Source organism: Conger conger, chromosome 2 (assembly GCF_963514075.1).
Source record: "Conger conger chromosome 2, fConCon1.1, whole genome shotgun sequence".
Lineage (NCBI taxonomy): Eukaryota > Metazoa > Chordata > Actinopteri > Anguilliformes > Congridae > Conger > Conger conger.
This window is the reverse complement of record NC_083761.1, coordinates 49,751,033-49,763,834: the sequence shown is the minus strand read 5'-3', so window position 1 is coordinate 49,763,834 and position 12,802 is coordinate 49,751,033. Positions and strand designations below refer to the sequence as shown.

Genomic DNA, 12,802 nt, shown 5'->3' with positions numbered 1-12,802 from the left:
AATTGTGTCCAGTGCAACTTGCCTGGTTCACAATACTTGGATCAAACTTTGAAACTATACTCACCTATTTATTCATCCGATTATCAAATCAGCCAACCACGTGGCAGCAGTGCAATGCATAAAATGATGCAGATACAGGTCAGGAGCTTCAACTAATGTCCACATCAGGCACCAGAATGGGGAAAAAATGTGATCTGAATGATTTTGACCATGGCATGACTGTTGGTGCCAGATTGGCTGGTTTGAGTATTTCTGCAACTGCTGATCTCCTGGGATTTTCACACACAGCAGTCTCTAGAGTCCATTCGGAATGGTGCGAAATACAAAGAAAATCCAGGGAGCAGCAGTTCTACGGATGGAAAAGCCTTGTTGATGAGAAAGGTCAACTGAAAATGGCCAGACTGATTCAAGCTGACAGAAAGGCTACAGTAACTCTGATAACCACTCTGTACAATTGTGGTGAGCAGAAAAGCATCTCAGAATGTACAACATGTCGAACCTTGAGGCGCATGGACTACAACAGCAGAAGACCATGTCATGTTCTACCTGTGTCAGCCAAGAACAGAAAGCTGAGGCTGCAGTGGGCACATGCTCACCAATTCTGGACAGTTGAAGACTGGAAAAAAAGTAGCCTGTTCTGATGATCCTCTGCTGAGGCATACATACAGATGGTAGGGTCAGAATGTGGTGCCAACAGCATGAATCCATGGACTCAACCTGCCTTGTGTCAACAGTCCAGGCTGGTGGCAGTGGTGTAATGGTGTGGGGAATGTTTTCTTGGCACACTGGATCCATTAATACCAATCAATCATAGCTTAAATACCACAACCTATTTTAGTATTGCTGCTGACCATGTGCATCCTTTCAATTGTCACAATGTACCCATCTTCTAATGGCTCCTTCCAGCATGATAATACACTATGTCACAAAGCAAAAGTCATTTCAAACTGGTTTCATGAACATGAACAATGAGTCACCGGATCTGGATCCAATAGAACACCTTTAGAATGTGGTAGAACAGGAGAATGAATGTGCAGCTGACAAATCTGCAGAAATTGTGTGAGGCAATGATGTGAACATAGGACAGAATCTCAAAGGAATGTTGAAATCTTGAAATCCATGGCACAAAGAATTGAGGCAGTTTTGAGAGTAAAGGTAGGTCCTACCCAGTATTAGTTTAGTGTTCCTAATAAAGTGCTCAGTGAGTGTATGTGTTGCAGATGAAATATGAATTAAGATTGAGAAACTGTATTTCTTGCCTCAAATGTTTTCAGAAACATCTTTTAGTGGACTGTTTAGGAGGAATTAGAAAATAATTTATGAATGGTCCGCCATATTGTGCTCTTTTGCCAAACAAACAAATGCATTGCTTTACAATCAGGTGTTGACGTGTTCTATGTTAGACTCATAGCCTATGGGTAGAATGTGTCCATCTTTCTATTAATCCCATGTAGCCGTCTGTCAGACAGAACCAACCTACAGTACCGCCCATTAAACCGACAACTTGGAGATATGATGCGTCACTATGCGGTCACCAGATTTGGTTTGTGAGCACGTTCAGACTTGAAAGTCAAGGACACCATCCATCCGTCCATTATCTGAACCCACTTATCCTGATCAGGGTCGCAGGGGGGCTGGAGCCTATCCCAGCATACATTGGGCGAAAGGCAGGAATACACCCTGGACAGGTCACCAGTCTATCGCAGGGCACACACACCATTCACTCACACACTCATACACTCATACCTACCGGCAATTAGACTCTCCAATCAGCCTAACGTGCATGTCTTTGGACTGTGGGAGGAAACCGGAGTACCCGGAGGAAACCCACGCAGACACGGGGAGAACATGCAAACTCCACACAGAGAGGCCCCGGCCGACGGGGATTCAAACCCAGGACCTCCTTGCTGTGAGGCGGCAGTGCTACCCACTGCACCATCCGTGCCGCCTTCAAGGACATCAGCATGAGGCAATTATTTCACGGACCACCCAACATGGATGTAGTGAGCACCGTAATTTATTGGACAGTGACACATGTTCTGTTATTTTGGTTCAGCACCTAGCACTTTGAGTTTGAAAACAGTGACACTGGGGCTGTCAGCTTTAATTTGAGGGTATTTTCATCCATATCGGAGGAACTGTTTAGAAATGACTACCTTTTCTAGGTACCCCCGTTTTAAGGTACTACAAGTATTTGTTGAATTGGCAGGTTGAATTCACAGATGTGATTCATTAGGCAGGTGTATCATTAGTAAATGCAGAAGAGAGCTGTTTATGTTCTAGACTTTGCAATTACCTTTTGAGAATGTTCTTGGGGTGTGACAACATGAGGAAGACGGCAGTGTTAATGCAAATTAAGCTGGCTGTCATTAGGCTTTTAAAACAAGAAAAAAACAACTGGTGAACTCAATTATGTCAAAAGACCCGGTAGACAGAGGAAAATCACTGTAGTGGATGACCGGAGAATACTCCTTATGGTGATGAAAACCCCCCTGACAATGGCCCAACAGATCAAAAACACTCCTGGATGCCGGTGTAGATGTGTCTACCATACATAGAAGACAGTGTGGAGAAAAAAAGGAAATACCCATGATCCTAAACATACCACCTCATCTGTGAAACTTGAGCCTGTAGGCTGCCAGTGGAATGGGCTCTGCAGACAAAAATTCAACAATTAATTCTGAAGTATTATTTTATCTGCTAAGATAAAACCAAGCCAAATCAAAACTTATATGACAGCACTTCATCATGCAACAAGGAAGATATCCAACCTCTGGTGATGTATATGCATTGCAGACTTCAAGTAGTCATTGCATGCAAAGGATATGCAACTACATAATAAAAATTACTTCATTCTACGTTATGTTTGATGTTTGATTGTTTCCTTTCCTTTCCTTTGTTTCCTTTCAAACCCAAATTAATTATGGTGCTCACTGTAAACACCATTATATGTGGCAGTCTGCAATTTTATCTAATATTCATTGTTTAATTTTCAAGTGCTGGAATACAGAGTCAAAAGCACAGAAATTGTACCACTGTCCAAATACTTACAGGCTGCACTACGATAGGATGTTACATATAAATTAGGGTGGCTGGCTTGCTCTTGGGTCAGTGTATGAGTGGGTTTCATTTGAAAATGTGAATGGAACTTAAAATAGGATTATTTTAGTGCAAAGTATAAGGTTTAAATTTCTGAAAGGGAAAAGAGATGAGGAAGGTTGTGGGGTGTGTATTTGCTCGCCATAATAAAAGGAGAACCAGAGATGCATATGAAGAGGAAAATATTAAATGAGTCAAATAATTACATGAATCTCCTGAATTTTAAGAACGGTAAAACTAAGCCTGCCTTCACCATTAATGGAACTGCGTCAGAATTGTAAAGGGAAGGTTCATCAACATGTTGGACTGAAAGCAATTCGATAATTTTGTTTTAAAAAAATAGGTAAAAACGATCACCCGAGGCATAGGCTTGTGTCATGGGAAGGGCATTATTATTATTTTTTAATAGTTTGCATTGCCTACCCTGTGTGTTGATAAAGGCCTGCATAAGCAGAAAATAGGCCATTTTGGAGTGAAAATAAGCTAATTACCTATTATAGATATTAAATATTATGCACGCCGTAATGTATAATGTAGGCTAGCCTATAAGCCTAACTTACGTTATTAGCAATCAAAAATATCGAAAGCATTTTTTTTATTTATTGCCATAATTAAATATGTGGAAATGACGCCTGGAAGTATCTATTGTATTAATTAACATTGGTTTTAATGTAATTCTACGGTTCTGACGCGTAACTTATGAACCCGAATATTTGGAACAAACATTTGGATAGCGGGAGATGTCTTGGAGTGACAGTGGATCAACGGTGGATACTTTCGTCAGACTCAAGCTAAAAATACGGACAGTTGGAAATCAAGCTAGTTCGCTGACTTGCGTGAAGGAAGAAATTGAAAAGACTGGATCATAGCTAACTGCCGAAATATAAACAAAGATTTCTTCGTAAAATAACGGCTGCATATTTAAACTGTCTGTGTTTGCATACAATTGTTACACTGAAGACTAAGAAAGAAAGGGGGTCGTGGTCTCTAGAAGTTTGCTAAAGCCACGCTGTCGGCTAGCGGTGTTGCCTGGCTCAGAAGTTACACTCGAGGGGAGCAGTGCAGCCATGGACCGGTGAGAAGCAACTGCAATTTCTTGTGCATTTATGCGAACAATGCAGTAAGATGATTGGGTTTCTCTGTCATGGTAAAGCAGTTATATATTGTAAAGAGATTTGAGTCCCACTTTTGCAGCGAATTTTGCAGCGCAATGTTTAGCCTGTCGTATCTCAAATCTCAAATAATTATAAACATAAAATGTCACTATGAACATTAACAATGATTTAATTGCTCGAGGAATTAGTAATAAGATTTGTTCCAGAACTCCTTATCCATATGTCAATTAAGTGTACCCCAGTACTGCAGTACTGACGAAGCTCATTTTAATTTTTTTCCTAAACACCCTGTGCAGTCCTGTCTCTCTCCAGCTCTATAAGGCAGCCATGTTGCTGAGTGGGGTTGGTGATGCTCTGGGTTACCGGAACCAGTTGTGGGAGTACAACGAATCAGGCCCAACGATCCATAAGGTCTGTGCATGGTACCGGGCAAGAAGTAAAGAACTGGGAAGGTCTCTGAAATGAGGGACAGATTCATAATTTGATTCAGCTGAGATAAGCAGATACAGTCTGAAAATGATATGTATACAGACACACACACACTCACACACTCTCTCTCTCAGTGAGCACTTTATTAGGTAGACCTGTACACCAGCTTGCAAATGCCAATATCTAATCAGCCAATCAAGTGGCAGCAACTCAATGCATAACAGCATGCAGACATGCATGGTCAAGAAGTTCAGTTGTTCGTCAGACCAAACATCAGAATGGGGAAGAAATGTGATCTAAGTGACTTTGACTGTGGAATGATTGATGGTGCCAGACAGGTTGGTTTAAGTATCTAAACTGGTGATTTTCTGGGATTTTCACATATAACTGTCTTTAGTCAGTTTACAGAGAAATGGTGCAGGAAAAAACATCCAGTGAGAAGCATTTCTGTGGGCGAAAGAGGCTTGTTAATGTGAGAGGTCATAGGAGAATGGCCAGGCTGGTTCAAGCTGACAGGAAGGCAACAGTACTGTATAATAACCACGTGTTATGCTGAAAACACACAACACATGGAATCATGAAGTGGATGTGACGAGGCCGTTATAGATGAAGAATGCAGTGTCAATGGGAACCCTATTCAGATTCACTGTAGTCACAAAGGTGGTTATAGTTTTTGTGAATTAAATGTTTTTAAAAAAACAAGCAAAAGCAATTTATGTTCATTTAAATTATGAAGTGATGTAAACATTAAATGATATTGGCTAATGCCTTTTAATCTACATAACTTACTCATATAACTAACAGTAACTCAAAAAAGCATGGCAGCTACACAGAATATTATGAATGCTTTTTTGATATTTTAAAATATTATGTCATATGAAGCCAAAACAATATGTACAGTACGTGTGCATTGTATCACCACCTGGGAAAGGCCTGGCCTAAGAAATACTGCACATATAATCAGAGGCCGATTAGTATCAGAAAGCAAATTAATTTGTGTTAAAGGCAGATTCTGAAAAATATCCTGCATTCTGCAATATTCTGCAAAGAACTCCAAATGTGTTTATGAATGACTAGTAAATAATGTTTTTTACTGCATGTGATTATGTCTATGTCATGAGCCCATCATTGCTGTAAGAGCTAGTGCTTTAGCAGAGAGCTGGGAGCCCCTGTCAATGCATTTCAATCCTAGAAGTAATTTATGCCCTGCAACTATCCATGTTAAAATGCTACTAATAAATAAGTGATGATAATACTGTATATTCCAGGAGCTTCAAGAGCTTGGTGGGCTTCAGCATATTGCCGTAGAACTTCCTGATTGGCCGGTTAGTGATGACACTGTTTTACACCTGGCAACTGCAGAGGCTCTTGCAACTGGTGAGTCAAAAGCAAGCTGGAAGTGTGTTATATATTTATTCACGGGGATTGGTTTATAGTTATACATTAGCCTGCATTCAAAGTTCACCCTCTGTGATCCTGGACAGCCACAGATTTCTTGTACCATTTTTCAGGAAAGGAGGGAGACCAGCTTCTGCATGATGTGGCTTTCCGCTACACAGAAGCAATGAAGGACATGGAGGGCAGGAAGCCAGGACCTTCAAGCATTTTAGGTAAGAACAAAATCTGTTTATGGCTGACACGGCTAGTTACATTTTGTTCAAAATGTGTGATCCAATGAGGGGGCTCAAACAGTCTCCCTGCATATCAAACCACACTCAAAGGCACATGCCTCCACCTTTGGAGCTAGCCAAAACTTTTCAATATCAATCATTAATGACCCTACTATACACATGTTGTTGATCAATTCTTATACACAGCATTCCTTCTCTCTTCACCAGGGGTGTCCCAGTTGAGACCAGGATGTGACGGTGGCTACAGGGTGCCCTATAACCCAGAGGGGACAGGTTGTGGGGCTGCAATGAGGTCCATGTGTATTGGTCTGAGGTGAGAGAAAACTGTTTGAATGGACAATTTATCTATGTTCTATTTAAGTCTGACCTTTCTTCTTATTCATCCTCTCTCTCCAAAGACCAGTGTTTCCCAACTCCAGTCCTCGGGACCCACTTGCCAGAAGGTTTTTGTTGTAACCAGTAGCTCACACACCTGATTTAACTAATCAAGGGCATTTTTGTGGTTTGATTGGTTCAATCATTAAATCAGGTGTGTGAGTTACTGGCTACAACAAAAACCTTCTGGCATGTGGGTCCCGAGGACTGGAGTTGGGAAACACTGGTCTATGGAGAGACACTCTATTTCCAGTATTTACTCTCTATTGAAAACTTTTTTTTTTTCTTGCCCTTTTATTCATTTACGAAATTATTTGTGATTCTTCATGAAACCCATCAGCACACAGTCGTGGTACTGAAGCAGCAGTGCAGATGAGTTTGCAGCTTTAAAAAGCTAATGGCCTTTAATTTTCACCCTTGTTCTGTAGGTATCCTCATCCTGACCAGCTCCAATCTCTGGTCTCCGTAGCTGTGGAAACTGGACGGATGACCCACCCTCATCCCACTGGCTTCTTGGGTGCTGTTGCATCTGCGCTTTTCACCTCGTATGCTGTCCAACGCCGACCTATCATGAGCTGGGGGTTGGGTCTGGTGAAGGAGGCCTGCCCAGTCGCAAAGAGTTTTGTCCTGTCACAGGGCTATGCAGTGGAGGAGACACTGAGAGACTGGGATTACTTCACTGAGAAATGGACATGGTAAGGAAAGGATTGAAGATACAGGTAGTTATTTTCATTATTTTCGTATAAACAGATCTAACAGGTATGTAGAATCTTTTCACAGCTAATATATCCAACAAATAACAGTGTGCGTAACATACACTAGGTACTAATCGATGTATTTCAAATTCATACAAGTAGTCCGGTTATAGCCTACCTGGTGACAAAAATATTGTAGGCCTCATTGAGTTAGGCTACACTTTGCATTGTCGGAAGGATAACCAGGGGAGATGTTTCAAACATAATGTAACTGAGCATTTTCATTTATCAGTAATAAGATAACTTACTACAGTGAGAAGAGAATGACCAAACATTTACTGTCTGTAACCTACTCTGTAAAACAACAGAGTGCCTCAAGCGTAGAGGAATATAATTACACACGGAACGGCCCGAGATGCTAGAATATATTCCGTACACTGATATTCTCTGTAAACTACATATAGCGTGAAGTCATAATAATTTAATTTAATTATTATTAGCCAATTTGCGGGACTGGCTGCAAGAACGAGACATGCCAACAGACCTTGACAGCTGTGCTGTACAACTCAATGAAATATTGAGGTCTTTCTTTCTTTGCAGTTCAAAAATGGGAAGTGCTCCGTTCAGTAGCATGGCACTGAAGTCTGGAATACAGCGTTAAATTAATATTAATTACTTACTTATTATTTTTTCGAGCTAACATTAGTTAATAGGCAAACTTTTTATTTTCTTTTGCCGATGGTAACTTTTCTTGGTTAATATGCAGTTCTCTTTTAGTTGCAGCAGGCAATTTTAGGCTGCTTGAAGATTTTTTTCTCAGCAACAACTATTTTTTCTCTTGTTCCCATGGCTTTTCAATGAATATATTTGTTTCTAAACAAAAAATAAATTGTCCATGAATACATTACTTTTGGCAAGTTAGCAGTGGTATAAGCGGGATAATACCCTATGAACAAGTTATGAGGTAATAATTTCCCTTCCGGATGGTAAATGTAGCACCACCCTGTTGGATAATTATTTCCTAATTGATGATTGTCCAAAGCTGATACAATATAATTTATGACTAATGTGGTTGCGGTAATGGTGTTATATCCAGACCTAAAGCCAGACTGTTGTGGACATAAAATTGAATGGCTAGCCAAGAAGACCTTAAACTAGCTTAGGTAGCTTAGAGATAACACAATAGTTATTCAAATCTTCAACTTTTATTTCAATACATTTAGTCTCATGTTTCAATTTGTTTTATTTAGTAATCACATTTTTCTGAATTATCGACACCCCTAAAAATTATTATAAATAAAGTGAAATTGGCAATACCATTTTACTTTAAGTTAGTTCATCTCAGTTTAAAGGAACTACACTGAGCACCATAGTTCATTGTACAGTGACACATTCTTTGTTATTTTGGTTATGTACTCTGACAATACAATACAATGACAATGAGATTAAAAAGAATTATGGAGGTGGGTCATTGATGTTCTGCCAGTGGTCTAGGGGCACTATTTAAGGTCAATGGCACAATGAATTCAACAAACAACCAGGAAATCTTGGAAGAAAATCTGGTTGCCTCTGCTAGGAAGCTGAGACTTGTCTAGTAGGACAATGACTCCAAACTTACTTCAATGTCCACACAGAAATGGTAAAAACAACAACCATGTTCTGCAATGGCCATCTCAGTCTCCAGACACTTCGATGAGAAATCTGTTCTGAAAATGATTCTGAAAAGATCAGCGTGGTGGAATGGTCACAAATCCCTCTAAAGGTGTTCTCTAACCTTATCACAAATTATAGGTAAAGACTCATGGCTGTCATTATTAGCAACCAGGGTGCCAATAATTGTGGAATCCGCTTTTTGGGGAAATACTTTTTTATTTGATAAATGTAAGACGTTGGTTGATTCCATTGAATCATTAATAAAGCATACTGCTTTACATATGTAAATAATAGCGTATAATAGCGTATATCAATAACTGCTCTTTTTTAGTTTACAGCATTTTCTGGAGCCCACTGTATGTAGAATGCATTTGGTAATTAGCGGTGCACTCGGTAATTAAGTTTAAGGTCTAAGGGTCTAGGCAATGAGCTCCAGTTAAGTCGTACGAGTTATGGATAATAGCTAAAAACTTTTTTTGAGGTCACACTAGGGGAATGGTCATTGACCCAAAATCAACAACACCATTTGCTACAATTTTAACTGGTCTATTGGAAAGTATAAGGCCAATAAGAGTAGATTTGCTCGAAGTTTGGACAGGTTGGTTCTAAGATTATCTGAGGTTTAAATCAGAACTGAAATTTATCGGAAGCGCCAGTGAATATGAAAATCGCCCATACCGATTAATTCAGTCTGCATAAGCAGAGATAGAATCATGCTAATACCTTCCTTATCTCTGTCACGCACATGTAATTGCATCTTTTACATTGTCATATTGGCCAGATAACTAGATATGGGGAGACCTTGTGGGATCAGCCCATGGATCAAGTGATCAAGGGCATATTCCATTGAAAGCCGTATGTTTTGTACCAGTACCTGTGTTGGCAATGTCAGGTTCATGTTAGCATTAACAATTGAACTAAAAAAGAAAATACGAGCACCTCTTCTGCTATCTTTCAGTCCCTGCCCTCTGTCTCTTGATCAGGTACCTGGCCGAGAGGGGTCTCTCATCAGGGGTGGGGCCTGCATGCTGGCCCCACCCCTATGGGCCAGTTGAGAGAGACCTGGCCTACAAGAGCTTCAGCCTGTCTGGTTGGGCAGGCCGCAGCGGACATGATGCTCCTATGATTGCCCTGGACTCATTGCTTGGGGCGGGGTCTGACTGGGGAGAACTCATGAGTCGAGCAGGTTTTCATGGAGGTCAGATTTTTGTTTGTTTGTTTGTTTCTACTTTATCTTTGAAATTCAAATGAAAATGACATATTTGTTAAAGTTACTGAACTCAAAGTTCATTCCTAGTTTTGCAACTTTCTCTCTGTCTCTCTCCTGTTCCCATAGGTGACAGTGACAGCACTGCTGTGATAGCATGTTGTTGCTGGGGTCTGTTCTATGGTACTGAGGGCGTTCCTGAGTGTAACTACCGTAACCTGGAGTACAGGGACAGGCTGGAGAGCAGTGCAGAGAAACTGTATGCACTTTCACACTGACATAGAGGGAGTATGGAGTATTGATGAATGCACTGAGTTCAAATTAAATGTGATTTATGTGCACTAATTACATTTAAATGAAACTTAAATTACACTTGACTTACATTGCACAATACATTAGATTAACAAGTTTCACTGTGCTTTTTTACTGCTTTAGTTTACTTTTGGCAGTATAATAGCTTGTGGTAATATTTGATAATCATACTTGAAAGTAGAAGTCACAATCAACAAACTGTACATCACATTTTCAGTGAAGGGCTACAATAAAGATGGAACTATAGTATAGAGTATACTCTTGCTTCATAGTCCTGTAGAACTTTCCCACTGTTGTTTCGTACTCTGTGATCAATGTTCATTACATATCAACCAATTATGTCTGATATATACTCACTGAGCTCTTTATCTACTTATTCAAGCGATTATCTAATCAGCCAATAATGTGGCAGCAGTGTAATGAATACAGTCATGTAGACAAAGGTCAGGAGCTTTAGTTAATCACATCAGATGGTTTCACATCAACCATCGGAATGGGGAAAAAGTGTCATTTAAACCGTGGAATGATTGTTGGTGGCAGACAGGTTAGTATCTCAGAAACTGCTGATTTCCTGGGATTTTCACTCACACTAGTCTTTAGCGTTTGCAAAGAATGGTGTCAAAAACAAACAAAAAATCCTGTGAGTAGCAGTTCTGCAGACAGAAACACCTTGTTAATGAGGGACATCAGAGGGGAATGGCCAGACTGGACAAAGCTGACAGGAAGGTGACAGTAACGCAAATAACCACACATTACAACAGTGGTATGCAGAAGAGCATCTCTGAACACACAATGTATCATAACTAAGGCTACAGCAGTAGAAGTCTAAAATACCTAAAAGTGCTTGGTGAGTATAGATTACTATCTGTTGTTTATTATATGCAGCCTTTTTTCTTCATTTTTACTAAGGGTGCCAATAATTCTGGATCTAACTGTATGCCTTTAAGAAAAGTGCAATCTGGGTTGGTTTTTGACAAATTGGTGCACTGAGGCACAGAGCACGCCCTCTTGCTGTGAGGTTCTACCATTGTTGCACAGGAAGTGAACTGCCCCCACATGTTGTGAGTTTTTTCCCTCTGTTTGCCTGTAAAGGTGCAATGCAAATACAATTGAATTGGCTATATTGTTATTTCAGAACAATGGAGTATTGGCAACAGGTTCTAGCTCTAATGATTCTATGGTATGGTGATAGTAACTGTTGTTCAGTTGGGGCGGGGCCAGATTTAAAGAATACTGTGTTAGGGTAGAGTATCCCGGGACTGACTCCCAGCAGCAGAAAGAACTCGGGGTGAGTTGAGTAAATAGAGACATAAGACAGACAGACCTGTAGTTGGCTGTGTTCATCATAGTCGTATTTATTTTGGGATGTAAAGAGACTAGAGACTGTTGAATGATGGTCCATTGGGTAGGTTTGCAAAAATCCCACAATTATGCACAATCAATAAGCATGCATTGATGAATGCGTGTTTGGTATGCTTGGCAATACTCAAGCTTCATTTCTGGTCTCAGTCTGTTAAACCACTGCATTACTGTGCATCATCCACCCACTGGTGTGAAATGGCACTGAAGCACTGCGGTCTCCTCAGCACCTCAATCACAAAAAAACACCTCATGCACAGAACGGTAATCCTTGCACTATAGGCCTCTGCATCTGGAAATGCTCACCCTATATCTGCCATTGTGTGAGCTGTGTAAGTGTTTCAGTGAATTAGTCGTTTGGTGCTTATTTCTCGTCCTCATTTACTCGAATGTTTTTTTCTGTGTGAACGAATATAAATGAGCATTTCCTTCTGTTGCACTGGTTTCCTGTTCAGGAAGAAAGTGGGTGAGCTAAAGATACAGATACAGATACTGAATGCATAACAGCGCCACTGTTGTCACACATTAGTAAATTATTCTCAGTAGGTCAATGTGGTTCGTCCACACTGATCAACACACTGTCAACTGTATAATTTGTCTTTGTATATGCGAGTGGGATTTTCCATACACAATTTCCGTTGCTTTAAAAATCCCATGCTCACATATTGTAGCCACAGGACTGAACTTTTGATTCATTACAAACTGAAACTATATACTTTGAAATGGTGTTTTGTCAGCTGGGGTGTTGTATCGTGGGGAAGAGTGGAACTGACGACCAGGGTTCCCAACAGGTTCAATGAATGGCACGGAAAACCAGAAACAATATTGTATTAGGAATAAAAACAAAAAAAACTTAATCATATTAAAACTTGAAAATCTCAGTTACAAGTTATTAAGAGTATTTTTCCCCCTCTAAATTTTTCTGAA

The 12,802-nt window shown here is 40.1% G+C and overlaps 1 protein-coding gene across 1 annotated transcript; it reads left to right on the top strand.

Moving 5' to 3' along the window:
- Nucleotides 1-3,824: 3,824 nt before the first annotated feature.
- Nucleotides 3,825-12,092, top strand: adprh (ADP-ribosylarginine hydrolase). The gene is made up of 8 exons (XM_061230810.1): nucleotides 3,825-4,174; nucleotides 4,511-4,625; nucleotides 5,912-6,020; nucleotides 6,155-6,253; nucleotides 6,482-6,587; nucleotides 7,078-7,344; nucleotides 9,981-10,195; nucleotides 10,334-12,092. The coding sequence occupies exons 1-8, from the start codon at nucleotides 4,167-4,169 to the stop codon at nucleotides 10,480-10,482; spliced, it is 1,068 nt and encodes a 355-aa protein (XP_061086794.1). The 5' UTR covers nucleotides 3,825-4,166; the 3' UTR covers nucleotides 10,483-12,092.
- The last annotated feature ends 710 nt before the right edge of the window (nucleotides 12,093-12,802 follow it).